General features: G+C 55.3%; 1 protein-coding gene across 8 annotated transcripts; it reads left to right on the top strand.

The window, feature by feature from the left end:
- Positions 1-7992: 7992 nt before the first annotated feature.
- On the top strand, positions 7993-25284 carry EXOC7 (exocyst complex component 7). Of its 8 annotated transcripts, XM_040244551.1 has the most exons (21): positions 8046-8182; positions 8367-8432; positions 9553-9737; positions 9898-10003; positions 12051-12273; positions 14456-14623; positions 17412-17504; positions 18403-18471; positions 19458-19603; positions 19854-20006; positions 20228-20326; positions 20692-20754; positions 21198-21264; positions 21993-22031; positions 22765-22830; positions 23118-23238; positions 23456-23551; positions 24309-24372; positions 24579-24620; positions 24728-24861; positions 25105-25284. In XM_040244551.1, exons 1-21 carry the CDS (start codon positions 8123-8125, stop codon positions 25205-25207), a joined length of 2163 nt encoding a protein of 720 aa, XP_040100485.1. In that variant the 5' UTR covers positions 8046-8122; the 3' UTR covers positions 25208-25284. The 8 variants fall into 8 exon arrangements, with proteins under 8 accessions (XP_040100488.1, XP_040100485.1, XP_040100489.1 ...); XM_040244554.1 differs by lacking the exon at positions 18403-18471 and having other exon boundaries at positions 7993-8182; XM_040244555.1 differs by lacking the exon at positions 17412-17504.
- Positions 25285-25477: the final 193 nt, after the last annotated feature.

Genomic DNA, 25477 nt, shown 5'->3' with positions numbered 1-25477 from the left:
GGGCCCCTCTGGTGGGAATAGGAGGAGGTAGGAAGGGTGAGCCCTGCCCCAGTCCAGAGGAGCAGTCACTCTGCAGTGCCTCTTGCTTCAAGAGGGAAGATAGTGATGGTGGGGGGTGGGGTGGAGAGTGGGGGCCGGGGGAAGGGGGCTGTGCTGGGGTGCACGAGAGGACTGTGGGGACCTCTGACTCCAGCTTGAGCTAGTGGACAGTGCAATGGGTGTAAGGAGGAAGGAGCAATCTGGAGTGACATGGTAGGACATTCAGGAACCCGGAGACAGAAAAAAAAAAAAGGGAACAGGAGGGACTTGCTGGTGGTCCAGAGGGTAAGACTCCACGCTCCCAATGCAGGGGGTCGGGGTTCTATCCCTGGTCAGGGAACTAGATCCCACATCCATCCTGGCGACTAAGAATTCGCATGCCGCAAGCAACAAAGATCCCAGCAACTAAGACCCAGCGCCGCCAAAATAACTAAGTAAATAAACAGAGAGGGACAGGTACATGGGGGAGCCAGCCTTGTCCTCCTTGAGACTCTGCAACCAGCGTATCAGGCCCACAACGTCTCCTGCCTCCAGCTGGCAGGACTCTGGGTAGATTCCCCACTTGCAGGGAGGACGCCCCGGTCCCAGGTGCTAGAAACCCCGGTCAGACATCACCTGGTTGCCTGGTCAACGTTTCCTTACACCTGTGGACCAGAGTCTGGATGGACACAAATATGGGCAAGACCTGGTCTTAGAGAGGTTTCCTGACTCACTGAGTTGGGCAGCAGAGTGGTCTTGCCAGGGTAACTCTCCAGGTTCACTCCCAGGATCAGGCAGAGTGGTCTTCTCAGGGCTGGGAGGCCACTGGGAGAGGCCACTTGGTGTCCTCAAGACTGGTGGGTTGTGGTGTCACTGCTGCCTGAGTGGGGAATGCAGTGTGAAAGGGAAGGGAAGGGGGAGTCAGGCTGGGGGTACAGAGAGTTTGAGGCACTCAGTTGAGGGATGGCTGAGAGGCTTCTGGGTAGCAAAGGATGGTTCTAGGAGACTCAGCTTTGGAAAGGCACCCCAGTGTGTGAGCACACCCTAGGCAAGCCCTCCTGCCCCTCTCCCCACTCCCCAAGCAACAACCACTCATTCAATTTCTACCACGGCAAGTCAGTTTGATATAGATGGTATCAAACACTTTGTACTCTGTGTTTGGCTTCTTTCCCTCAACATATCAATTGTGAAATTTAACTACCTTGTCACATGCAGCGGCAGTTTGTTCCTTTTCACGGCTGAGTAGTATTCTACCAGACAACTATAGCAGTTTGTTTATCCATTCTCTACTTGATAGATATTTGGGCTGCTTCCAGTTTGGGGCTATTGTGACTAAAGCTGCTATGAACATTCTTGTAGAAAGCTTTATTTTTTTTTTTGTCTGAACCATGCAGCATGAGGCATCTTAGTTCCCCAACCAGGGATCGACCCCAAGCTCCCTGCAGTGGAAGCCTAGAGGCTTAGCCACTGGACCACTAGGTGAGTCCTAGGGTGTTTTTTGTTTTTTTAAATCCTTTACAGGACTTCCCTGTGATCCTGAAATTAAGAATCCAGCCTGCCAATGCAGGCGGCATGGGTTCAATCCCTGACCTGGGAGGACTCCACATGCCACAGGGCAACTGAGCCTGTGTGCCACAACTATCGAGAGCCACACGCCCAGAGCCTGTGCTCCGCAGCAAGAGAAGCCACCGCAACGAGAAACCCACACACTACCACTTAGCGGGTAGCCCCTGCTTGCCGAAACTAGAGAAAACCCACGTGTAGCAACAAAGACCCAGTGTAGCCAAAACAAAATAAATAAAATTTAAAAAAAAAATCTTTTTCATGTGAATGGGGCTTGGGAAGAGAAGACAAACCCTTCACTGGACTATACTGAGTTGATTCTAGAAGAGTTAGCGTGGGTTTTCAGCCAGACACAGAGAGGACAGGAGAGGACAGGACAGACAGGCAGAAGGAGAGGAGGTGGGCACGGGCGTGCAGGGGGACACCCGGCTGGCTGGCTCAGTGCAGGGGAGGATAAGGGGCCGGTGGGACTCTTGACTCTTCTGGCCATGTCACTCGTCGGTTGAGAAACCTGCAATGATTTCCCTCGCCTACAGAAGGCTCTAAACACCATCAAGTTCTTCCCCTGCTCGCCACTCACTTCCCACCTACCCCTCCTCTGTGATCAGTCACACAGATGTATTACCCAGAATTGCTATTTTCACCCCTGCCCTCCGTCCTGAGCAAACACCTTCCCTCTCTCCCCCTTCACCTGGGTAACTCTTTTCTGAGTCCTCACCTGTGGCCCCCGAGCTGGAAGAAGTCTACCATGCTGGTAGGACTCACCCCAACCCTTTCCACACTTCTGCTTGAGAAGGCAGTTCGTTACACACATTGAGGTTCCCATACGGGTACCCCAACCGAAGACAGCAGGGCCGGGTCATCAAGGAAGGGCAGGGAAGGTTGGGGTAGTATCCCTGGACACTCGCTCTGCCTGCAGCCAGCCAGAGTTCTGGAAAGCCCACCCCCTAAGGCCTACTCATGACCCTGAGGCATTTCATTTTGTGAATCTAGAACCCAGTTTGGGAGAAGACCTCCATCACAACCTCTCTTCCTGCTTCATCCCAGCAGTCTGTTGCATGACTCAAGCTCAGAGGACAGGGGCTAGGGGTTCTGTCCTCTTCCTGCCTGATGCTCATGCCCTTCCCCTGTTGCCAGCACAGACTGCCCACCTAGGGGCTCCTGACTGCTGCCTGGAGTTCACATTTGTGGGGGAAGGTTGTGAGCTGAGCTCCAGGAACCCACATCAGCTGGCTGGGCCCCTGGCAGACCCCAGAATCTGCAAGCCTAGGCTCGGGGTGGGGGGCACTGCCAATGCTGGTCTGTTTGCCCCCTTTGCAGGAGGGAGGGGGCACCTGGAATGGTTCTCAGTAATAGAGGCATAGATGTTTAGTCTGCAGGAAACGTTGAGAAACTTCCAGTGTCACTTGCTGAAGAGGAAACTGAGGCACAGAGAGAAGACAGGGCTCTGAGGATGTCAGTGCAGATGAGGTTGGCTTCTCCTGGGCACTTCTGGCTGGGGGACCCACCTGGACCTTTGCCACCTCTACACTCACTGCCATCCTCCAGTGCCCTTGATTTCACCATACTGGCATTGCGGGCCTCTCCTGCTGGATGGGGGAGCTCCAGGAAGGCAGAGGCAGTGCCTGGTTCTCCATGGCACCTGCCAGGAGCTGGGAGTGGCGCATGGTGTGTGCTCAACAGAGCATGGTGGAACGGATGGAGGGGGTGGGAGTGCATGCCCCATTTCTCAGTGACTTAGAGCCAGAAGCCAGTGCTCTGAGCGGGGCAGACTGTGGAGAGCCAGGGGAAAGACGGCTGGGTCTGCCCTCCCTACCCTCAGGGACCCCAGGCCTTGCCTCTCAGCTCACCCCTCCTCCTTGGCGTTATTTAAAAAGCCGCCATTGAAGACGTTATTGTGTGTGCTGCCCCACGGGTGGTATACAAGGAGAACCGCAGACGCTGATCACTGGTCTCCGTGCTCATTCACTCATTCAATGAATACCTGAGGGGTGGGAGGACCTTCCATGGAAGCGCCGGGCACACACACAGCAGAAGACCAAACCCACAGAGCAAGTGGGTTCCCAGAGTGCACTGGGGAAACTTCCTGGTGGACCAGTGGTTAGGACTCCACACGGCAGTGGGGGCATGGGTTTGATCCCTGGTTGGGGAATTAGGATCCCACATCCTGAGCAATACGTTCAAAAAAAGAAAAGAGAAGACAAAGACACGAATGAGCTCATTTACGTGTGGAATTTAGAAAAACCACCAAATTCATAGAAAAAGAGATCATATTTGTAATTACCAGAAGCACGGGTGGGCTGAGGGGGAATCGGAGAAAGGTGGTTAAAATGGTACAAACTTCCAGTTATCAGATAAACAAGAACTAGAGATGTAATTTACAACATGAGGACTCCAGTTAACACTGCTTTGTGATAGAAAAGTTGTTAACCCAGTAGATCCTGAGTTCTCATCACAAGGAGAACTATTTTTTTCTTTACTTTGGATTCTATTTGAGATGATGGATGACAACTAAACCTATTGTGGTAATCATTTCACGATACAGTTGACCCTTGAACAGCAGGGATTAGAGGCATTGACCCTAGGGCAGTGGAAAATTCCCATATAACTTTACAGCTGGCCCTTTCAATCCACTGTTCTATCGTGTACTGTCCTAGTGTATATTCACTGAAAAAAATCCAGGTGGACTCTCATAGTTCAAACCCATGCTTGCTGTTCAAGGATCAGCTGTATATATAATTCAGCCACCATGCTGTACACCTTATGCACTGATGTATGTCAGTCACTAAGTAAAACATGAGACAGTAAAACTGGAGACAATAAATTAATTTTTAAAAGCCAGCAGAAGGGCACCCTGCCTAGGCTGTGAGCCCTTTAAGGAAGGCTCCCTTCTCTTTCCCTCTCCTTGCCTACAGGAACCCTGGGCTTAATGAACAAACGATTTAACCTGTTCCGGCCCCCCACACACAAAGATCCACCTGCCTGGCAGGAGGGCCTGTGTGTGGGTGATTCCAGGCCCCTGCCCGCAGGCAGGAGGCCGTGGGTCCATCCATCCGGCTGGGGTCTCCGCTCCCCCAAGCCCAAGGCCTGCCGGGATGGGGACGCTCGAAAGCGCAGAGAAAGCGCTGAGTCACGTTCAGGGAGCACTGCCCCCAGAGAGCCGCGCCTTTGGGGCGCGGAGCTGCAGGAGCGCGCGGGCGCGCCAGAGGCTGCAGGGTGCGGGGGCGCGGAGGCGGGGCTGCGGGGGCGCGCGGGGCGCCCGGCTTCCCCCTTTGCTAACCGCCCGGCCGCTGGCGTCCTCGGTTGCTAGGAGTTTCCGGGCCGAAGTGTGGTGGGTGCCAGCGCCTGACGTCACCGCTGCCCGCCGGTTCGCGGAGTAGGGGGAGGGAGCACCCGCAGAAAGGCCCTGAATGCCCCCCAGCCCCCGGTTTGTGCCCGTCTTCCTGCACGTTCTCTCCTCCGTGCCCTCTCGAGTTTTCCTCGTTTATTTGCTGCCCGCGTTCCTCTCCTTTTCAGCGCCCCATTTGCCGCCACCCCCCCCCCACGTCCTTTTCTGTTTCTACCCATCCATCCTCCTGTCTTCCGTCTTTCTCCTTTTCTTGCACCCGCTTGACATTCTCGGAGGTTCCAGGGGGCGCGGTGGAAAGGTACCAGTGGGTATCGGGCGCCCCCTCGTGTCCCACTTGGCCCAGCCTGGCCTCGGGCCTGGGGGAGGGCGGAACACTCGCCCCACCACCTTGATTCAAACCAGTTTACTCAGAGGACATTCAACTTACAGTTGTGAACATAATGTTAAAGCTCACCTGAAAAAAATAAACCACTCATCTTTTCATTCTTTTCCTATCTACTCTTTACTAGATATGGCTGCTATAAATATAATAATGGATTCACATTTCACAATGGATTTTCTTCAAGTCAGATTGACAGCTTTGCATAACAGCACGCAGAACTCCCGAGCTACCTGGCCTGGGGAGGCAGAGCACAGCAGTCTCCTGGCCAGCTGTGTTGACTCAGTGCAGCTGTGACCTCTCTGAGCCTGACCTTCTTCCTCTGCAGAAGGGAGATGAACAGCTGTGCCTGACTTGTAAGTTTATTGTGAAGATTAGACAAGCTAATGCAAGGTGGTGCCTGTGACAGATCCGGGCAAACAGAAGGCTCTCAAATCATGGTAGCTGGCTACCAAACCGCACTTTGTTGTTCAGTCGCTAAGTCGTGTCCGACTCCATGTGACCCCATGGACCAGGCTCCCCCGACTTTCACTATCACCCAGAATTTGCTCAGATTCATGTCCATTCAGTCAGTGATGCTATTTAACCATCTCATCCTCCGCTGTCCCCTTCTTTCGCCTTCAGTCTTTCCCAGTATCAGATCTTTTCCAATGAGTCAGCTCTTCGCATCAGGCAGCCAAAGTTTTGGAGCTTCAGCATCAGTTCTGCCAATGAATAATCAAGATTGATTTCCTTTAAGATTGACTGGTTTGATTTCCTTGCTGTCCAAGGGACTCTCAAGGATCTTCTCCAGCAACACAGTTTGGAAGCATCAATTCTTCCGTGCTCAGCCTTCTTTACGGTCCAACTCTTATATTTTTACATGACTACTGGAAAAATCACATGTTTGACTATATGGACATTTGTCTGCAAAGTGTGTCTGCTTTTTAATACATTGTCTAGGCTTTCCTCACAAGGAGCAAGCAAATTGCCCTTAGAGAAGGATATTTGAGAAAATACAAAACACACATGTATATAGTTTACAAAATTGCAATGAGAATATAGAAAGCTCAAAGTATTTGTTCACAGCCATAAAGGATTTCTTCTTGAGATGATGTTATTCATATTTTCTGGAGTGTCTACTGTGGACTGGGTGCTAGTCAGAGAGGTTACGTGTTGAATGAGGCTCTTAGGGCTGATCCATCTGAGCCCAAAGTCCTTTCCACCAAAGCTCTCTAGTCCACTTTTTCTTTTCTCTGGCTGCTAACAACTTAAACTTTTCCTTTCACTTAGTTCTCAGGACTGCACAAGGATCACCTCAATGCAGTCATCCTAGGTGTCCTTACACAAGGATTCTGCCTTTTTATCTCCCTCATCTGCAATAAGGGTGCGCCTCCCAGATATTTCCTTCATCAGTACTTTCACGGCCATCACCCAGATCTGAAACTGTCCTCTCGCCCCAAAAGAAAGCTGTCCAATCCCTCTCCAGGGGCTCAGTCCCACTTCTTCCTCCTTTTTGTGTAACTGGCTGGCCCCTGGGAGAGCCTTGGGAACCCTATAACTTGATGCCCCCCAAACCTTCTCACCCACCAGCATATGCTTCACTGGTTTGATCTTCCTGTACCTGGATGCCTCAACAAAGCTGTGCAGCCACTTACCACCCCAGGGTGAGACCAGAGGCAGGGTGAGCCTCTGCAATGGAGGAGGGAGTAACACTAGGTTTTGCCAGAGCTCTGTCTGTGGTGAATCTAGAACATTCATCCCTGCAGGAACCCTGACCCAGGGCCACCTCCCCACCCTTGGCTGGCCCCTAATTAGAGGAGACTCCGGGCAAAGGAGCTGAGACATTTTGGCCCCTTGCAGGAGGGTCCCTACCAGCCCTCCAGGCCTTTCTGATGTCCTCAGCAGCCCTATGAGAAACGCTCCCCTTGTGTCTGAGCACCCGCAGATAGGCCTCAGCGTTTCCATCACTGAGAACACCACCTGGGTTCTAACCCCTTGGACAGGTCTGGACTTTTTCAGCCTTCCCCTTGCACTGTTTCCAGACCTGGGAAAATACACCGCTGAAGCCACTCTCCACCCGCGGCCCGGCCCTCACCCCCAGCAAATAAAACCATGTCTCTCTTTCCAAAACAGACACCTTTAGTGTGGCGCTTGGAGCTTCTCTCCGGTCCCATCCCAATCCCCGGGATGAGTGCTCCCAGAACCCCTCCTACCTCAGGAATTTGGCCGAGCCCCTCACAAGTCTGGATTGTAGTTATGGATGCCGCTGGGGCCACGGGTGACCATTCTTTGCCCGGGCCAGGGCTTGCACACAGGGCGTATTCCGTGAGAGCTTTTAGGGCCGAAGGGGGACACGACTACATAGGTCCCTCGGTCATTAAATGAGCACACATTAGGCGCCTGCTGTGTGACAAGCTCTGTGCTGTGCTTTGCGGGGGAACACCTCATCTGTGCCTGGATCCAGACAAACGAATTTGTTATTAATCTTTGTGAAAAGAGTCAGCCAACGAAGACGGCAAGTGAGCTGTAACTGTTGTGCCAGCTGCGGGACAAAACACCGCTAGAGAACCTTCTCTGATGAGTGTGGCAACACGCATCAAGGTGAAACCCGGGTGCACCTCCCCGCCGCACCCAAGATGGCCACCTGCCGGGTTCCCCTGTCCCTGAGTTCCACGCAGGCGCACTTCCGCCTGCCACTCCCAATATGGCGGCAAACGGGCCCCGGGGAAGGGGCCACGGGCGGAAGTGGGTGTGACAGGGACGGGAGCCGAGAGGGCCCTCTGAAGCGAGACGCTGAGCTGTGGGAGCCGCTCGCAGGGAGGGTCGAAGTCATGATCCCCCCGCAGGAGGCGTCCGCCCGGCGGCGGGAGATCGAGGACAAGCTGAAGCAGGTGGGGCTGGGGAGGCGGGGGAGGAGGTGAGGGAAGGGGCCGAGATCCGGGCCGGGCGTCCACTCAGGGAGGTAGCAGGAGTGGGAGGGGGCCGGGTACCAGGCAATAGGGTCCGGGCGAGGCTGTGGAGCCGGGATGCGGTGGTCTCTGGCTTCTGGTGATGTCCTCCCCTCCCCCCCCGCAGGAGGAGGAGACGCTGTCCTTCATCCGAGACAGCCTGGAGAAGAGCGACCAGCTCACCAAGAACATGGTGAGTAACCCCTCGCTGGGAGGGCCTCCAGACGCTGCGACCCAGGGGGTTGGTACCTAAAGCCTGAGGCTTCTGGCCTGGGTGGTGATGGGTGGTAACGTCTGGGTTTCTCTAGCAACAGTGTTACACTTCTTACACTCTCTTCCCCTTGCCCGCCACTTCGCTGAGGATGCGGCAGTCCCCCCGACATTCCTGCTTTCTGCCTAAGTTCTCCATTCTTCTTTCTCTCCTTCCGCAAACATTTAATGAGACTGACTTAAGTGGGCTGGGTACTGGCCATGGGTCACCCTTAGTTTAAGTGCGGGTATCATGGGTGGGGTTTACCACTTCTGAGATTACTGAGGGCAGGAGACTCAGCCGTCACTCCGGAGAGCTGGAGGGGTAAAATGAGTCAGAGATCAGATAGATGCGGGATCTAGCCCTTGCCCCTCCACTTATTTGTGTGTGGCTCCTGACAGGTAATGCTGAGCCTCAGTTACCTCCTCTGCTAAAATAGACGATGCCAATCTCCATTGTAGCTGTGAAGGTCATGGAAGCTAATGCATGGAAGTGCCTCTTGCACAGTATGTGGTATAAATAGGTACTCAATAAACATGAACTTCCTTTCTTATTCCTAAAAGAGCCTGGAAAACCCAAACTGAGTAGTAGATAGAAAGGTGGGTATGTATTCAGTAACACAGTCCTCAGGTGCTAGTCCTTACTTAATGAGATTTAGCCTTAGAGAGAGGGGGTTTGAAGGTACTAGGAATGCATTTGAGGCTACTCTATATGAAACTAGTTCCTGTTCAGTCTAGGAAAGCATCAGAGAGAACATAAGTTGAGATCTGGCTTTAAAGGGTGGAAGGGAAGCCATCCTGACGTGATTTTCTGAGGAGTTAACGTAATGGTTGCCTCACCTTCAAATCAAACTTCAGCCAATTTATTTGGGCCACCTCCGATCTGCCAGGCATGTGGTAGATCCTGGGGATACAGTGGGGAATAAGTAAACCCTGTCCCTCTCCTCTTGGAGCCTACTGTCTAGAAAACCAGAGAAAAGGCAGCAAATGCGAAGACCTGGCGAGGGGCAGAAGCAGTGCTGGGACAACCCTGAGGCCTGAGAGCACGGGGCTTCCCCCCGTAGGTGTCTATCCTGTCATCCTTTGAGAGTCGCCTTATGAAGCTGGAGAACTCCATCATCCCCGTGCACAAGCAGACGGAGAACCTGCAGCGGCTGCAGGAGAATGTCGAGAAGACCCTGTCCTGTCTGGACCATGTCATCAGCTACTACCATGTGGCCAGTGACACTGAGAAGATCATCAGAGAGGGGTGAGCTCGGGCCAGAGGGTCACATTCCTAACGCCTCTTGGACCAGTAGGCTTTGGAAGCGGGGTAGAATATATATGAGCCTAGAGTCCCCTGTGTTAATTCTAGTCCTTCCTCTTCATCTTCCATCTGTCCGGGCTAATATGGCTCTTCTCCCTTCCAGGCCCACAGGTAGGCTAGAGGAGTATCTGGGAAGCATGGCCAAGATTCAGAAGGCTGTGGAGTATTTCCAGGACAATAGCCCAGACAGCCCAGAGCTCAACAAAGTGGTAAGGGGCCAGCAGAGTGATGTGAGAGGTTGGGAGACACCAGTCCCTGTCCGGGTCTCATGAGACACTGAACCAGCTAAAAGATAATATAGTCGAATGAAGAGAAGTATATAGTACCATGCATATACTACAGACATTGAAACCTCTGTTTCAGGAATTACAGGTCTACATTTTGATTGCATTTTAATAATTTAGCTAAATTATAAGTTGTTGTTTAGTTGCTGAGTTGTGTCTGACTCCTTTGTAACCCCATGGACTGTAGTCTGCCAGGCTCCTCTGTCCATGGGATTCCCCAAGCAAGAATACTAAAGTGGGTTGCTATTTCCTTCTCCAGGGGATCTTCTCAACCCAGAGATCTCCTGCATAGGCAGGCAGGTTCTTTACCACTGAGCCACCAGAGAACACATATTACAAGTTACCTATGAAATATAAATTTAACATTTGATTTTTATAAATGCATGGGTATTTTTTTATTTTAGTGAAAAATACATAATATGAAAATTACCATTTCTAACCATCTTTAAGGGAACAGTTCAGTGACATTCACATTTTATAACCATTGCCACCTGGCTACACAGAAGACTGCAGGATCAGTACATTGTCCCACTAGTAACCCAGAGGGGACGCACCAGTATAACCACAATACTGCAACCCATCAGTGGGCAGCCTAGACTCAGAGATTGGAATGGCAGGGGTTGGAGAACTTTGTTCTTGAGGATCTCTACCAAGTTCAGGTCACAGAGTAAAGAGCTCTGTGCTAGAACTTGGGCGTGGGGGTGGGCTAGAGAAGAAGACAAAAAAAAAAAATACAACTCCAGGTTTACCCTAGAGGACTTACTTTTCAAGCAAGCAGAAACACTCCAACTCTTCTCTCTATTTTTAAAGCATCTTTATTGAGATATAATTCACATACCAATAAAATTTTACCCATCTGAAGTATAAAACTTAGTAGTTTAGTAATCAGTAATTTAGTAGTTTTAATAATCACTGAGTCATGCAACATCCCTGGAATAAATTTCATGACATATTCATCCCCTGTAAAAAGAGACACACTGGCAGTCTCTCTTCTTCCCTCGCCTGCCCCATTCACCCCGCCACTAGTACTCACTCATCTGTCTTCTTTGTACATTTACCTATTCTGGACTTCTGTGAGTGGAATCACACAGTATGTAACCTTCTGAACCTAGCTTCTAATTGCCTGTTTACAAGGTTCCCCTGTGTGGTCACGCGTGTCAGTGCTTCATTCCATTATAGGGCTGAATTATATTGCATTCTATGGATCTGCCACAGTTTGTTTGTCCCTCCATCACTTGATCACTCCACTTTTTGGTGGTTATGAGCAGTGTTGCTATGAACACTTGTGTACATACTTTTGTGTGGGCGTATATTTTTGATTCTCTTGTCTGCTCTGAATACCTATCACTTATCAGATACGTGATTTGCAAATATTTCCCTTCATTCTATGGATTGTCTTTTCACTTTTTTTGTGGGGGGCGGGGGGGGGGGGGGGGGCAGGGGATTACTCACAGCATGGCATGCGGGATCTCAATTCCCTGGCCAGGGATTGAGCCCTTGCCGCCGTCAGTGGAAGTATGGAGTCTTAAGCCTTGGACAGTCTGGGAAGTCCCCCTCTTTTTGCTTTTTTGATGGCATCATTTTCAGCACATAAATTTTTGACATCCAATTTATGTTTTTTTTCTTTTGCTTTTCTAACAAGGGTTTCTAACAAACCCTTTTCTAACAAGAACACAAATTAATGGTGGAATGAAAAAATGATCAGCTGATACCTGTAAGCACCTACTTCTTGTAAAACTCTGGGTTTCACCTGCAAGCATACATTTTAAGAGAACACAAGGGAAAGAAAGAATAAAGGAAGGCTTCTGAGCATTTCTTCTCTGGGAAAAAGGAAGTGAAGGCAGAGGAGGGCTGAGACCCAGAAGCAGAAAGGGAAAGGAAGGGTATGGGGAGGCGAGGGCCAGCTGAGTGCTGAAGCAGCTGCGGACCCTCACACACCCCCCACCCCCTCCACCCTCCCTCTGTCCCGTAGAAGCTGCTGTTTGAGCGGGGAAAGGAGTCGCTGGAGTCCGAGTTCCGAAGCCTGATGACCCGGCACAGCAAGGTGGTGTCCCCAGTGCTCATCCTGGATCTGATCGGTGGTGAGGACGATCTGGAGCTCCAGGAGGAGGTGCCCCTGGAGCACCTGCCCGAGAGCGTGCTACACGACGTGGTCCGCATCTCCCGCTGGCTGGTGGAATACGGCCGCAACCAAGGTGAGGCGGCCCGGGCGCTGGCAGCAGGCCGGCGGGCCTCCCCTTCGTTTCTTTAATCCACTTGCATGTCTTTGATAAGGAGTTTAGTAGGAGACACCGTGAGCCATAAATCCCGAGCGTGTGTGTCAAATTGTGAATCTAGCAAATCCACGCATTTCTTTATATACCTTCCTTTCCTGTTTCTTTCCTTTTTTTCCCCCAATTAATTATGAAAATTTCAAATGGCACAGAAAGGTTTAGGTGAAAAACAGAAGTTCACTTCCCCGCTTCCCTGATGCCTACAGCGTAGCCCAAAGATGAGTACTGTTAAGGTTATTTACAGCCTTCCAAAAAAATCTTTATGTGTGAGAGAGAGAGAGAGTGTGTGAATATGTGCATTATCTCCCCCTCATTCCCAGGTGGAAGGACAATTGTCCTCTCTGACAATTGTTTTCTGATTTTTGCTTTTAACTTAGTGACATGCCTTGAGAGCATTCCATATCAGTATGTGTATATCTGCTTCATTCTTTTTGACAGCTGCATAATATTCTGTGGTGTGTTGGTCCCATCATTTCTTTGGCCTGTCCCAGGATTAAAAAAAAAAAAAACTCCTGAGTTAAGCAAAAAATTTTTAAAAACTAATGAATATTCAATTTTAAGCTACTTAGCCCTCCACATTCTTCTTCCCTTTGGTAGTGCGTACACGCACCAAGCTGCCAGTGGGCCTTATCACTGTGCCCCTCCTTCTCGAGGAGTGTGTGGTGCTGGGTCTCAGGGCTGCCTGTACCAACCACACAGGCTTGTCTGTGGCTCATGAACTGCACTCTGGGAGCTGAGGGGTTGGTAGGAGCGATCCAGGGGCTCCCTTGGGATAAGGGAGGCCAGGGGATGCCTCCAGACCCCTCTGCCTCCTTCAGCCAGAACCTCTGTGCTTTGGTCCATTTTGCATGCTAGTGACACATTGGTTTGGAGCTGCTGAAATGTACCGTGGCATCTGTATCTTTTTTCCTTACTCATTTGAACTTTTTTATTTTCTAATTTTCCAGTATTGATAAAGTGCTGGAGTGAACATGCTTGTACTGCTTGCTCTTCTTATTTAGGAAGTTCTTTGGGATATTTTCTCAAAGATGCAGTTATCAGATAGAGCTGTCTGAACAGATCTGTAACCTTCTTGCTATCTTATGTTCCTCTCCGGGCAGATGGGGCCGGTGGACTGACCCGTCGACAATCCTCCAGCTGTTTGTTCTTCCTTAACTTCATTTATCTTAGCTATTTGACCGGGATATCACGATCCTCTAATTTTAAAAAATTTTCACTTCATTCACAGCTAAAGAATGGTCTATTTTTTTCATTTACTGACATTTATTGTCTCTTTGCCGCCTATGCATTGCTCACATCCTTTGCATGCTCAGTCGCTGAAGTCATGTAGGACTCTCTGCAACCCCCTGGACTTTACCTCACCAGGCTCCTCTATCCATGGGATTATCTAGGCAAGAATACTGGAGTAGGTTGCCATTTCCTTCTCCAGGGAGAAGGACTTCCTGACTCAGGGATCGAACCCAGGTCTCCCGCATTGCAGGCAGATTCTTTACTGACCAAGCCACCAGGGAAGCCCAAGAATACTAGAGTGGGTAGCCTGTCCCTTCTCCAGGGGATCTTCCTGACCCAGAAATCACAGCCTTTGACCTCTTACCAAGTTGAAGCTGGGAAACTTAACCAGGAATTCCCCAGCGGTCCAATGGTTAGGACTCTGCTTTCAGTTCCAGGGGCCTGCGTTCAATCCCTGGTCTGGGAACTAAGATCCCACAAGCCTCGGGGTGTGGCCAAAAATAAACAAAATAAAAAATAAAAAAACCTTACTTTCAAAGGGAGCTCTCTGGTGGTCCAGTGGTCAGGATTCTGCTTCCACTGTAGGGAGCACGGATTCGATCCTTGGCGGGGAACCAAGAACCACATGCTGTGTGGCACAGCAAAAAAAACAACAACAAAAAGCTCACAACTAAAAGTTGGTTCTGTTGGGGGGTAGTTTCTCTCATAAGACTTTGCTTAATTTGGGACGAGGCCGTGCTGGGGGCTGCTAGGCAGAGGTTCGCAGGTAGCAATAGCAGGTACCCACTGCTTCCCTGAGGAGCTGTGTCTGGAGGGGAGAGGGAGGCTTCCAGGCCAGGGGCAGGGACCTCAGCTGTCGCCCTTCTCCCCTCAGATTTCATGAACGTCTACTACCAGATCCGCTCCAGCCAGCTGGATCGCTCCATCAAAGGCCTGAAGGAGCATTTCCGGAAGAGCAGCTCTTCCTCCGGGGTCCCCTACTCCCCTGCCATCCCCAACAAGAGGAAAGACACACCCACCAAGAAGCCGGTCAAGCGGCCAGGTGAGCACCCTCCCACCAGCCCACCTTGGAACCATCCCGAGGGCCACCTGGGACCTGGGTTGCCCAGGCCCACCCCAGGGTGAGCAGCATCGGCCCCTTTAGAGCTTTTCCTCACAGTACCGCTGACCATAGTTACATGGGACAGAAAGCAGGTGTCTGCCCACCCAGCAAGGCCTGGTCCAGTGAGCTCCTTTCTTGCGAGTCTGGGGGCTGTATAAGGGTCCTTGGAGCAGAGGGTCACAGGCCTGGAGAGGTGGGCTGACGGGTGCAGGGGCAGCCACTTGCTGGGTGTCCTTGGCCTGTCTCCGTCGTCTTGTGTAAAGGCCAGGCCTGATGCTGCCACCAAAACTGTGGAATGGGACAGGGGCAGGCACAGCGGCCTTCACCTTCCAGGAAGCCCAGGCTGCTTGACCTGATGCGTAGTTAAGAAGTGGAGAGGGGAGAGTTTGCTCTTTCACAGTCCATCCATCCAGAAAGAAAAAAAAAAATCCCAGGCCATCCTTGCCGAAGGACACAGTTGGACTTTTGGGTTCCACTTGAAGCTCGTGTCCGGCCGTGGGGAGTCGGGGGAGGGTCGTTGAGGTGGGAGAGGCCTGGGCTGCGGGTGTCCTGGGTGAACAGCTCACTGTCTGGCCTTCTTCCCGTCATCGTGTGCCCTGTGGTCTGTGCTCCCGGTCAACAGTGTCCCCGTGTGTCATCTTCCGCTTGGCAAGCCTGGCTGTGTCTAGCCGCTGAGAGGTGTTGCCCTCGAGAGGCTGGGGTCTTCTGGGGTGAGGGACCACTGCAGACCCCAGGGAGAGAGATAGCGTGTGAGGCCAGGGGCTGTTCCCGCCTCAGCCCACCCGGTCCAGCTGCTGTTGCCTCACGTGCCCAGAGGCACCGGTGGGACCGTCCTTCGTGACAGCGCTTTCCTTCCCTGCCCCTCAGGGAGCAGGGTTGCCTGTTCACAGTTGCCCTGAAAACCCGCTCCTCCTCAGGCTTTGGTTCAGGGTTTGGAGACACGGCAGAGCAGAGGCTGCCCGCAGGCAGGGCACCAGTGGGCAGGGCGGGAGGGAAGCCGGGGGCCCTTCCCCCCTCAGTGTGGATGTCCTGGCCGCCCCCCCAGGAGAACTGGCCGCAAACGGGGACTCTAGTAAGGCTGCCTGCGTGGCCACAGCCGCCCACTACACGGGCCTTTCCGTCTCTGCACCTCGGCTCAGCGAGGCTGTGGGGCTTCTTGGGCCTCAGCAGGCCTGCGCTCTCCTCCCCTCTCCTCTCCACCAGGAGCACTGCTGGCCCTGCAGGGGAGCCGGGGTCTGATCTCGGTGCTCCCGCTAGACCTAAAGCGGCCTTGACTTTGAGCCTGCCGAAAGGAGGGCTGTACCTGTGAGGGGCCCTTTGGTTTCTGTGGGGTTTCAAGAGTTGTCAGAAGCTGGGGGTTGGGGGGAGGCTCAGAACTGATGTCGGAAACTAGGGAGACAGGACCCCAGGACGTGATTCCCAGCTCTTGAGGAGCGAAGCTGGGTGGCGCGGTGGGTAATGAGACACTGACCCTGGCATCATCCAAGGTAGTTGGGCACCTGATGGGCTTGGTGGCTGCCAGATCAATGTCCCCAGCCCACATCCACATGGACGTGCTGGCGAGGCTCCTGAAGGCCGTGCGGGCCCATCTGCTCCTGCTCGCCTGTGCGGCAGGAAACTGATTCCCTCATTAGCAGGGCTGCTCGCTGAAGAACACGGTGAGACAGATGCTGAACCAGAGCCCCGAACTCAGCTGATAGTAGCTAATTGTGGTTGGTGTGCACAGAGAGAAATGTCCTGCCTCCCCCAGGCTTTTGGGGACCTGCCAGGACCCAAGCAGCCTCCCTGTGTTCAGAGATGCCGGGGGGCACCCAGGAGTCCCCAGGGGAGAGGGACCTGAGTTACCCTCACGGTGCCTGCCCTGCCCCCAGCTTTGTTAACGAGGCAGCTGCACACGTCCGTTTTGAGTGCTGTTTTATTTCCCCCACGTGTTCTGCCCTGAGCTCTCTCGCTCCCGTAGAGGTAGCTGACCCGAGAGGCTGTGGGCACCGTGGCGTTGTTGTCATTGTTCTCACGTGTGATACTAACTGTTGGTTTTTTCCCCCCATGCCAAGAGCATGCCCCCTTTCCTGTGGCCCTCCCGCTCCAGCTCTCTGTGTGGTGGCCTCTGTTAACTTCTCTTCGGCTTTTGAGTCATTCCCAAGAGCTCTGATGGTTCGGGTCCCTGCCCTGGTGTGTGGGCCACTCTGCCTCTGGATCTCCAAGCCTCCCACTGCTGTCCCTGGAAGCCCAGGCCCATTTCGCCACCTCCTGGGTCTCCTGCTTTTGGTGGGCTGCTGCTTGGCCTCTTCTGGCACTGAGCGTGCCCGGAGAGCTTGGCCTGCCCTTGGGAGAGGACCCGAGGGCCTCGAGGTGTCCCCTGGATCTCCCTTTCTGGGCTCTAGAGCTCCGTGACTTGCTCCTCTGTCCCAGGGCCTATAAACTAAGTGCCACTCAGTACTATTGTTTTCTTTTTTAATTTTTGGCTTCTCCTGGTGGATCTTTGCCCATCTCATCTCCTTCACCCGCTGCACTTCCTCAAATGAACTCAGACCCAGAACATGAGGGTCACTGGCAGAACCAGGAGTCCCCTGAAGGAATGAAATGGCTCTGTTCCTCTGTCTGGGCGTGCTCACTGCTGGGGGTGGGCACGGGCCTGGGGGAGAGGGGCTGGTGGAGGGCTGCTGCTGTTTTCTCTCACTCATTTCCTAGGTCTTCTTGTCTCCTCTCTGTGTGGCTCTGGTGACAGGGACGATCCGTAAGGCTCAGAACCTTCTGAAACAATATTCCCAGCATGGTCTAGATGGGAAAAAGGGGGGCTCTAACCTCATTCCTCTGGAAGGTAATCACCCCGTGTTCCTCTCCAGTTCCCTCCTCCTCCACTGTGTGTCCATTCCCGTGGCAGGGCAGAGCCTCCACACCCCAGACGGCCTCTGGCACAAGCCTGAGAGGGGCAGGGGGCGGGGGGGAACTGAGGTCCCTGGGGCCACTGAGCCCCGCTGGCTGGCTCAAGGGCAGCCTTTGTGATCTTGGCCTAGTCCTGTCTGACTGACGGCGGTTCTGCCCCCCGGGAGGCTTCCTGCCCCCTCCCCATCCTGTCTCTGTCCTTCTTGTCTCCCGTTTGAACGTGGAGAAAGTTCTCTGTCACGGGCAGCCCTTTCACGCTCAGACCAGCAGTGGCAGGACCAAGCTGGCTGCCCACCGCCACCCCCCACCTTCAGAAAGGGGAGCGTGTGCCATGGGAGATGGGCAGCCTATGTCCCCCCTGTCTCCCATCAGAGGAGGGACAGCCCTGCCCCAGTGGACCAGATCCGCCTTCAAAAGAATGTCCCTGGGGGACAAAAGGAGCCTGTCCCCATTCATTGGGCAGTGACATTTCTCTAACTGGATCTCTCCCCAATACGGTGAGACTCAGCCCCTGGGGCTGAACATCAGACCTTCTGCAACTGCCGGAAACTCTTCAGAAACCCTTTGTGGTCCTCACAGCTTTCTCAGCCTCCGGGTTTGGGGAAACTGGCTCCCAAGGGTGGTCCAGGCACTGCAAGTCAGGCTTGAAACGGCTGTTCCTGAGGTGGTCTGAGGCAGAGGAGGGGCTCAGAGCCCTCTCCAGTGCCCCCCCCACACCCCATCTCATATCCACCCGGAGACTGAGGGCTTCTTCTCAGCGCCCCCCGACCCAAGAGGCAGCCACCCCGCCCCTGGATAAACGCTGCTTGTGTTTGCGGCCAACGTCTCGCTAGGTCACGAGCATGATTTCCGAGTTAAGCACCTGTCCGAGGCCCTGAACGACAAGGCCGGGCCGCTGGCCGGTGAGTACCGCAGCCCAGCCCGCAGGCCGCCACCGCCGCACTCCCGGCCACCCCCCGGAGGGCCTGCTCCCGCCGCCCAGCCGGCCTCCGCTCCGAGGACGAGCCAGGCCTACTCGCCTCTCTTTCTCCCCGGCCTCCTTCTCTCTCTCTCTCGGGCACTAGGTCTCCCTGCCTCTCTCCAGACAGGCATGCAGGCTGGGCTCTCGGGGCCTGGGCCGAGGGCAGAAGCTGCAGGCGGCCCCTTGGAGGGTAGGGAGCGCCCGCACCTGACTCCAGCAGCAGCTCCAAGGCTCTGACCCCCTCGGAGCCCGTCCCTTGGCACGTAGCATCCGGTTGCCTGCAGACACCACTGCCCCAGCCTCCAGTACCGTGGAGGGACCCCCTGCTCCTCCCGGGGCAGGTGACAACCAAGCAGTCTTCCCTCTCTGGGGCTCATGTGGCCTGCTCTCCAACTTTGATCCCATGTCAGCTAGCCTCATAAACCAGAGCCCACCACCTTTTTATACATTCCAGAAGGCCTGGCCAGGCCGGTGTCTGCCTTCAGAGGCCCAGCATCTTCTGAGATGGCACCAACCTCCTTGGGGTAGACATTGCCTCTTGCCCATCCCTGGGTGTCATCTTCCCAGTACAGTTCAGAATCCCCCGTCTGGGGTCAGACGTGTCTTCTCCGGGAAGTAGACTGAGGGGTCTTCTTGTCCTTGAATCCTCCCCCACACCTCCCACACCTCACGCTCTGGGACAGTAATACTGCCTGCCCACAGCAGAGCTGAAAATGAAGCTCAGACCAAGGCTGGACTCAGCCCCATTTTTCCCCCGTAAACCCTGGCAGCTCTGCTGGAGTCCTCTCAGCTTTCTGCCAGGAGTCTTCCTCCCATCTGCTGCCAATCTGGCTGCAGCCCAGGAGCTGGAGAGATTCACGGCCCCCACCCCAGCAGGGAGAGGGGCTACCCCAGACCAGCAGCTCAGGGGCCCTGCTGTCCCCCCAGGGAGAGATGACATGCTGGACGTGGAAACCGATGCGTACATTCACTGCGCCAGTGCCTTTGTCAAGCTGGCCCAGAGCGAGTACCAGCTGCTGACGGACGTCATCCCTGAGCACCATCAGAAAAAGACCTTCGACTCTTTGATACAGGTCTGGCCCCGCCCCGCCCCGACCAGACGCCCCAAGTGAGAGCTGTCCCTGCAGAAGCTTGAGTCTGGGCCAGGTTCCTAGCCCTTAACTCCAGCCACTGCCTCCACACCGATCCTGGGGCCTCTGAACTGGGTGGTGTGTCCCGATCGGAGGCACACACACCCCCCACACCCTTCCAGGTGCCCTCACCGGCCATGGGAGCCGGCTGGCTGCCCCTCCCCTGAGACCTCCCCCTGCCCCGCTCTCTCAGGACGCCCTGGACGGGCTCATGCTCGAAGGTGAGAACATTGTGGTGGCCGCCCGCAAGGCTATCATCCGCCATGACTTCTCAGCCGTGCTCACTGTCTTCCCCATCTTGCGGCACCTCAAGCAGACCAAGCCTGAGTTTGACCAGGTGCTCCAGGTACGTGGGGGCAGAGTGGGCCCTTGGGGATGCCACCTAGCAGGGCCTCCCAGGAGAACCGCATTCTCTGCCCAGAGTAGGGGGCAGCGGCAGCTTCCTCAGGGCCCTGGGCAGGTGGAGGTGCTCTCGGGGGAGTGAGGAGAAGAGACAGTCCCCGGGGCGGGGGGCTGGGAAGGAGCAGGGCTCTGGAGCCCTGTGCAGCCATGTGGCTACATCCTCAGGGCACAGCCGCCAGCACCAAGAACAAGCTGCCCAGCCTCATCACTTCCATGGAGACCGTGGGAGCCAAAGCGCTGGAGGACTTCGCCGACAACATCAAGGTGCCCTTCCTCTGTCCACGCCACTCAGGCCGGCAGGCAGGGCTGCAGGCAGGGCCACCGGCGACCGGCCTCAGGAACTCCTGAGAGCAGGCCTCCAAGTGGGGCGGGCCTGCCCTGCAGGGAAGCTAGCCAGCCGTGCTGCTGGTCTCCTGTCAGTACCCACGGGCCTCCCTTTCTTCCCCAGAGGCCCCTACTTGAGGCATCAAGCTCCTTTAGGTCCCTCTTGCTCATTTTTTGTTTGTGCCCGATGGGGTGTCCTGACACTTGTCTGCCAGGAGGTGGCGCTGTGGGCCCACAGACGGGTGCGGGGTGGGCTGGGGCCTCCTTAGGAGCTGTTTCAGGGACTCAGGCTGTCTGTCCCACAGAACGACCCGGACAAGGAATACAACATGCCCAAGGATGGCACCGTGCACGAGCTCACGAGCAACGTAGGTGCTGCTGGGGACTCCTGGGGCGGGCGGGGGGCGCAGGTGGCAGGATGGGCTGGAGGCGCTGAGCGCCCTCTGCAAGATGGGGCCTTTCCCTGGAAGCCAGACCCACAGGGTGAAGCGGCAAGTTTGCTCCCACTCGTTTCACCCGTTTCGCCTCAGACACGACTGAGTGACTTCACTTTTCACTTTCTTCACTTTTCACTTTTCATGCATTGGAGAAGGAAGTGGCAACCCACTCCAGTGTTCTTGCCTGGAGAATCCCAGGGATGGGGGAGCCTGGTGGGCTGCCGTCTATGGGGTTGCACAGAGTCGGACACGACTGAAGTGACTTAGAAGCAGCACCTGTCCGGAACAGTCAGAGGGGCTGCACCGTGGGGGCTGATCCAGCCTTTGGGTCCTTCCCTTAACCTTCTTCTTGGCCCCGTTTTCTCCCCACGCAGGCCATCCTCTTCCTACAGCAGCTCCTGGACTTCCAGGAGACAGCAGGCGCCATGCTGGCCTCCCAAGGTACTTGACACCTCCCAGCGGGGACCCCCACCCCATTCCTCCCTCCAGGCTAGAGACATAGGGTTAGCCCCCCCAGGGGGCACCCTCCTCTCTGAGTGAGGAGATTCCCCCCACCCTGGGGGGGTGGAAAGGAATTGTGGCCTGTGACGGGACACCCCTCAAGCCTCTTGGACCATCAGACCCCGGCATCAGGAGAGCGGGGTCTGACCACCTGCCCCGGCCTCCGTCCCCCCGGCTCCCTCCACCATCCTCACCCTGGAGCACGGACCCCACTTGTCTGAAAGTGTCTTTCGTGCCCCGCTCCCGCCTCCTTCTGCATTTCCCCACCTCCTCTTGTGTTGCCTGTCCTCCTACTTGGTCTCACACTGCTGACCCATTGAGCGGGCTCGGCTGGCATCTCAGGGCCAGCCTGGTGTCTTCCCATGACTGGGGTTGGGAAGTCAGCACATGGGGAGGCGTGCGCTGAGACCCAGCCCTGGGCCTCCTCTGTACCCCGCATCCTGGGGGCAGCCTCTGGCCTGTCGTTCTCCTGATGTCCACTTTCCAGTGTGTCCCTGGCCTGCGGGGGTCCAGCCTGGGCTTTCCTGCTGTCTGTGTCCCGGTGTCGAGGGGCGTGGGCTGCTTGGCTCGGGTGTGGCGGCCGTCTCTAACGTGTTTTGCACTTTGCATCTTTCTCCCTCCTTTGTCTCCCCCCTTCCCCTCTGTGCGCACTGCCTCTCACTGCGTAGTTCTTGGGGACACATACAATATTCCTTTAGACCCCCGAGGTAAGCAGCAGGGCTCGGCAGCCCCATCCTCCCCCTCTGAAGCCCCGTGGGTGAGGTTCCCTGGGGACAGAGGCCCCTGGACAGGCTCAGGGTCCCAGTCGGAGCAGGGTCAGAGGGGCACGGGTTCCTTCAGGGTGCTCCTGAACCCCTCAGCTCCCTGACCACCAGTTTCTGTCTCTGGGCTTCTGCAGACAGCATCCTGCTGTGCCCAGCACCCTGACTACACCCTTCGGGCAGGTCCAGCACCTCCCTGTCCCCTTCCTCCCCTGTCCACTCCCCACCCCCCTGGCCTTCTGCTCTGTGTGGGCAGGACACCTCTGGTCTGGTAGAGGAGGTTATGGGTGGTGGGGGAGAAGGTGGAGAGGCCATCAGGGGCCTATTCTAAAACTCTGCTGCTAACAAATGGGATACGTGGGCCTTGTAGGTACCACCCAGCTTGGGTCGGGGGAATGGGCTGTCCCCACGTCCATCCTGCCCATCTTCCTGCCGGTCCTTGGGGGCCAGCTCATTAACCCCACCACCTAAGACCATGGAGGGGCCTCCCTGGATTCCAGAAGAATCCCAGGAAGCGCTCCCCTCAGCTGGAAGGGAGCCCCGTAGCTCAGGACACACCCAGCTCTGTCTGAGGAAGGCCCCTCCCAGGGTTTCCCCAGCTGTTCCCCGGGCCAAGGGGAGGCCAGAGAGGGTCTCGGCTGCTGCCACCGCCGCGGTAACAGGACTTCTCCTCTCGCAGAGACCAGTTCCTCCGCCACCAGCTACAGCTCCGAGTTCAGCCGGCGTCTGCTGAGCACGTACATCTGTGAGTGGCCCCCGCCGGCCAGCAGCCCCGGCGCCCAGCCTCCCTGCCTCTTCCCTTCCTTCCCCTTTTTGTGTGCTCCTGCCAGCCCTGGGCCCGCTCCTGAGGGCCCCCCACCCTGCCCTGACCTTTAGAATTACAACCTGACCTCTAGTTGGGGGGTTGTGGGGGCTGGGCCAAGGGCTCCCGAGTCTGGCGGGGTCTTGGGTCCGGGAGGGACAAGGAGCAACAAGTCGGTTTGCGGATCAGACTGCCGTGGTTGGTAGGTGACCACGTCCTTCCCTGTGCAGGTAAAGTCCTAGGCAACCTGCAGTTGAACCTGCTGAGCAAATCCAAGGTATATGAGGACCCAGCTCTGAGCGCCATCTTCCTGCACAACAACTACAACTACATCCTCAAGGCCCTGGAGAAGTAAGTGGCCGCGGGGGCTGCTCTGGGGCTTACCTGCCTCTGCCTGGCCTCCTGGGGATGGCCGTGCCCCCTGGTATCCTGGTGGAGAGGGCACCCCTTCACCCTTGGTGGGCCCAGGACCCAGGGAGGTGGGAGGCAGGTCCCACTGGGGTTGCTGCGGAGGCCAGCAGCCTGTTGGACCTCCTCTCTCTCCTCTCCCCCGCTGCTCCCACCCCAGGTCCGAGCTGATCCAGCTGGTGGCCGTGACCCAGAAGACTGCCGAGCGCTCCTACCGGGAGCACATCGAACAGCAGATCCAGACCTACCAGCGCAGGTGGGGAGCCCCCGACCTCGACCTGCGTACCCTCCACTCACGCTTCCTTCCCAGAGCCTGGGGATGCTAGGCCCGGTCAGAGTGGGGTCAGTGGTGGGGAACTGCTGCCCAGTGGACCCCAAGCCTCTGCTTTTTAATCACACTTGTTGGGGGTGGGAGGCCCCCTCCCACTCCCTACTCCTTGGCAGGGAAGGAGCACTTTGCCAGTCTGTTCAAGGGTAGTCTGCCAAGGGTGACAGCTAAGAATGGTTGACTGTCAGAGATGTGGGTAACTTTTTGGCCGAGCAAAGAGCAAGGTCGCAAGGGCCCTTGAACTTGACTGAGCCTCGCCCTCCAGACCTGTCTCTGGTCCTCTCCTCCTGTTTCTTAGTTTGTGAGTCTCTCTCCCTTCGGGTGTTTCTTCCCCGTGGCTGTATCTCCCTCTTCCTTCTTGTTTATCTGCTCCTTTCTCATCTGCTTCTCCATCTAAATTGGCCGTGATGGCGACATGAACTGCAGTTGGCAGTGCTTAATCAATCTATTGAGTGCTCTGTTTCCTGTCCTTAATTTTAAAAGCAAGCAGCTTGAACATTTTTATTCCCAAGGGGGAAAAAAAAATCTCAGTTGTGTTTTGCTCAGTTTTGACCCAAACCGATCCCTGCCCTCACCACCTACCCCAGTAGATGAAGAGATTAAAAAAAAAACAAAACCCCAGGAAAGGGAGCAGAGGCCTGAGACTGTCCCTTTTCTGCCCTGTGCTTCCCTCCCTGCCTGGCAGTTGGTTAAAGGTGACTGACTACATTGCCGAGAAGAATCTACCTGTGGTCCAGCCTGGAGTCAAGGTGAGCTGAAGGCCTGGGCTGGGGAGGGGAGGGATGGCTAGTGGATACGGTGCTCTATGTTGTGTCTCTGGGAAAAAAAAAAAAAAAAACAACCAGGATGAGAAAGCAAGGATGCCTGTGGCCCCGAGGGCAGAAGGGAAGGAGCCAGGGGCAGGACGCCTCTGCTCTGAGCTCCACTTTGTCTGCTATCTCCCCCGGCCCCCCAGCTTCGGGACAAGGAGCGGCAGATGATCAAGGAACGTTTTAAGGTAAATCAGGATCTTCTCCCCTCCGTCGATTGCTGCTGCTCCCATAGCAACACAGACCCGAACATTTGTCTCTGGGTCATTGCTATTTCCCCCTGTTTGGTGGCCAGGGCTTCAACGATGGCCTTGAAGAGTTGTGCAAGATCCAGAAGGCCTGGGCTATTCCCGACACAGAGCAGAGGGACAAGATCCGCCAAGCTCAGAAAAGCATCGTTAAGGAGACCTATGGGGCCTTTCTAAACAGGTGAGCCCTCCATCTCTGCCTTCCCAGCCCCATGCTCCCCCTCTGCCCCAACTCAAAGACCTCTGGGCTCTTTGAGAAAACGTGGAGGGAGGGAGTGGGTTCAGGTGGCAGACCCAGCGCCTATGGCTTTGGTGTGGGGCCAGACCAAAACATGACTCGAAGCACCCCATCAGGAGGGCCTCAGGCTGAGGCAGGGCTAGGGGCGGGTTCGGCCTGCACCCCCTGACCTCAGCGCCTGGGCAGGTATGGCAGCGTGCCCTTCACCAAGAACCCAGAGAAGTACATCAAGTACCGCGTGGAGCAGGTGGGGGACATGATCGATCGCCTCTTTGACACCTCGGCCTGAGCTGCCGCTGCCCCTGCCTGGCTCTGCCAGAGCAGCTGTGTTACTGGACAGATAAACAGGTGTGGTCTTGCCTCTGGGCCGGGTCAGTGTGGCATCCTTTGCTACAGGGGCGTTGCTCTGCCACCCAGCCAGGAGCCCTGCCCCCGAGTCCTCGAGTCCTGGTCCGCCCTTCTTCTCACAGCCCCCCTTCCCTACCCAAGCAGCGCTCTCCCAGAACCTTGGGGTTTGTCACCCTGACCACTGCCTGCAGCAGCCACAGGATGGCTTCAA

The sequence above is a fragment of the Oryx dammah genome, unplaced genomic scaffold, assembly GCF_014754425.2.
Source record: "Oryx dammah isolate SB20612 unplaced genomic scaffold, SCBI_Odam_1.1 HiC_scaffold_8, whole genome shotgun sequence".
NCBI classification, from domain to species: domain Eukaryota; kingdom Metazoa; phylum Chordata; class Mammalia; order Artiodactyla; family Bovidae; genus Oryx; species Oryx dammah.
The sequence above is the reverse complement of the archived record's forward strand: the minus strand, read 5'-3'. Positions and strand labels throughout refer to the sequence as shown.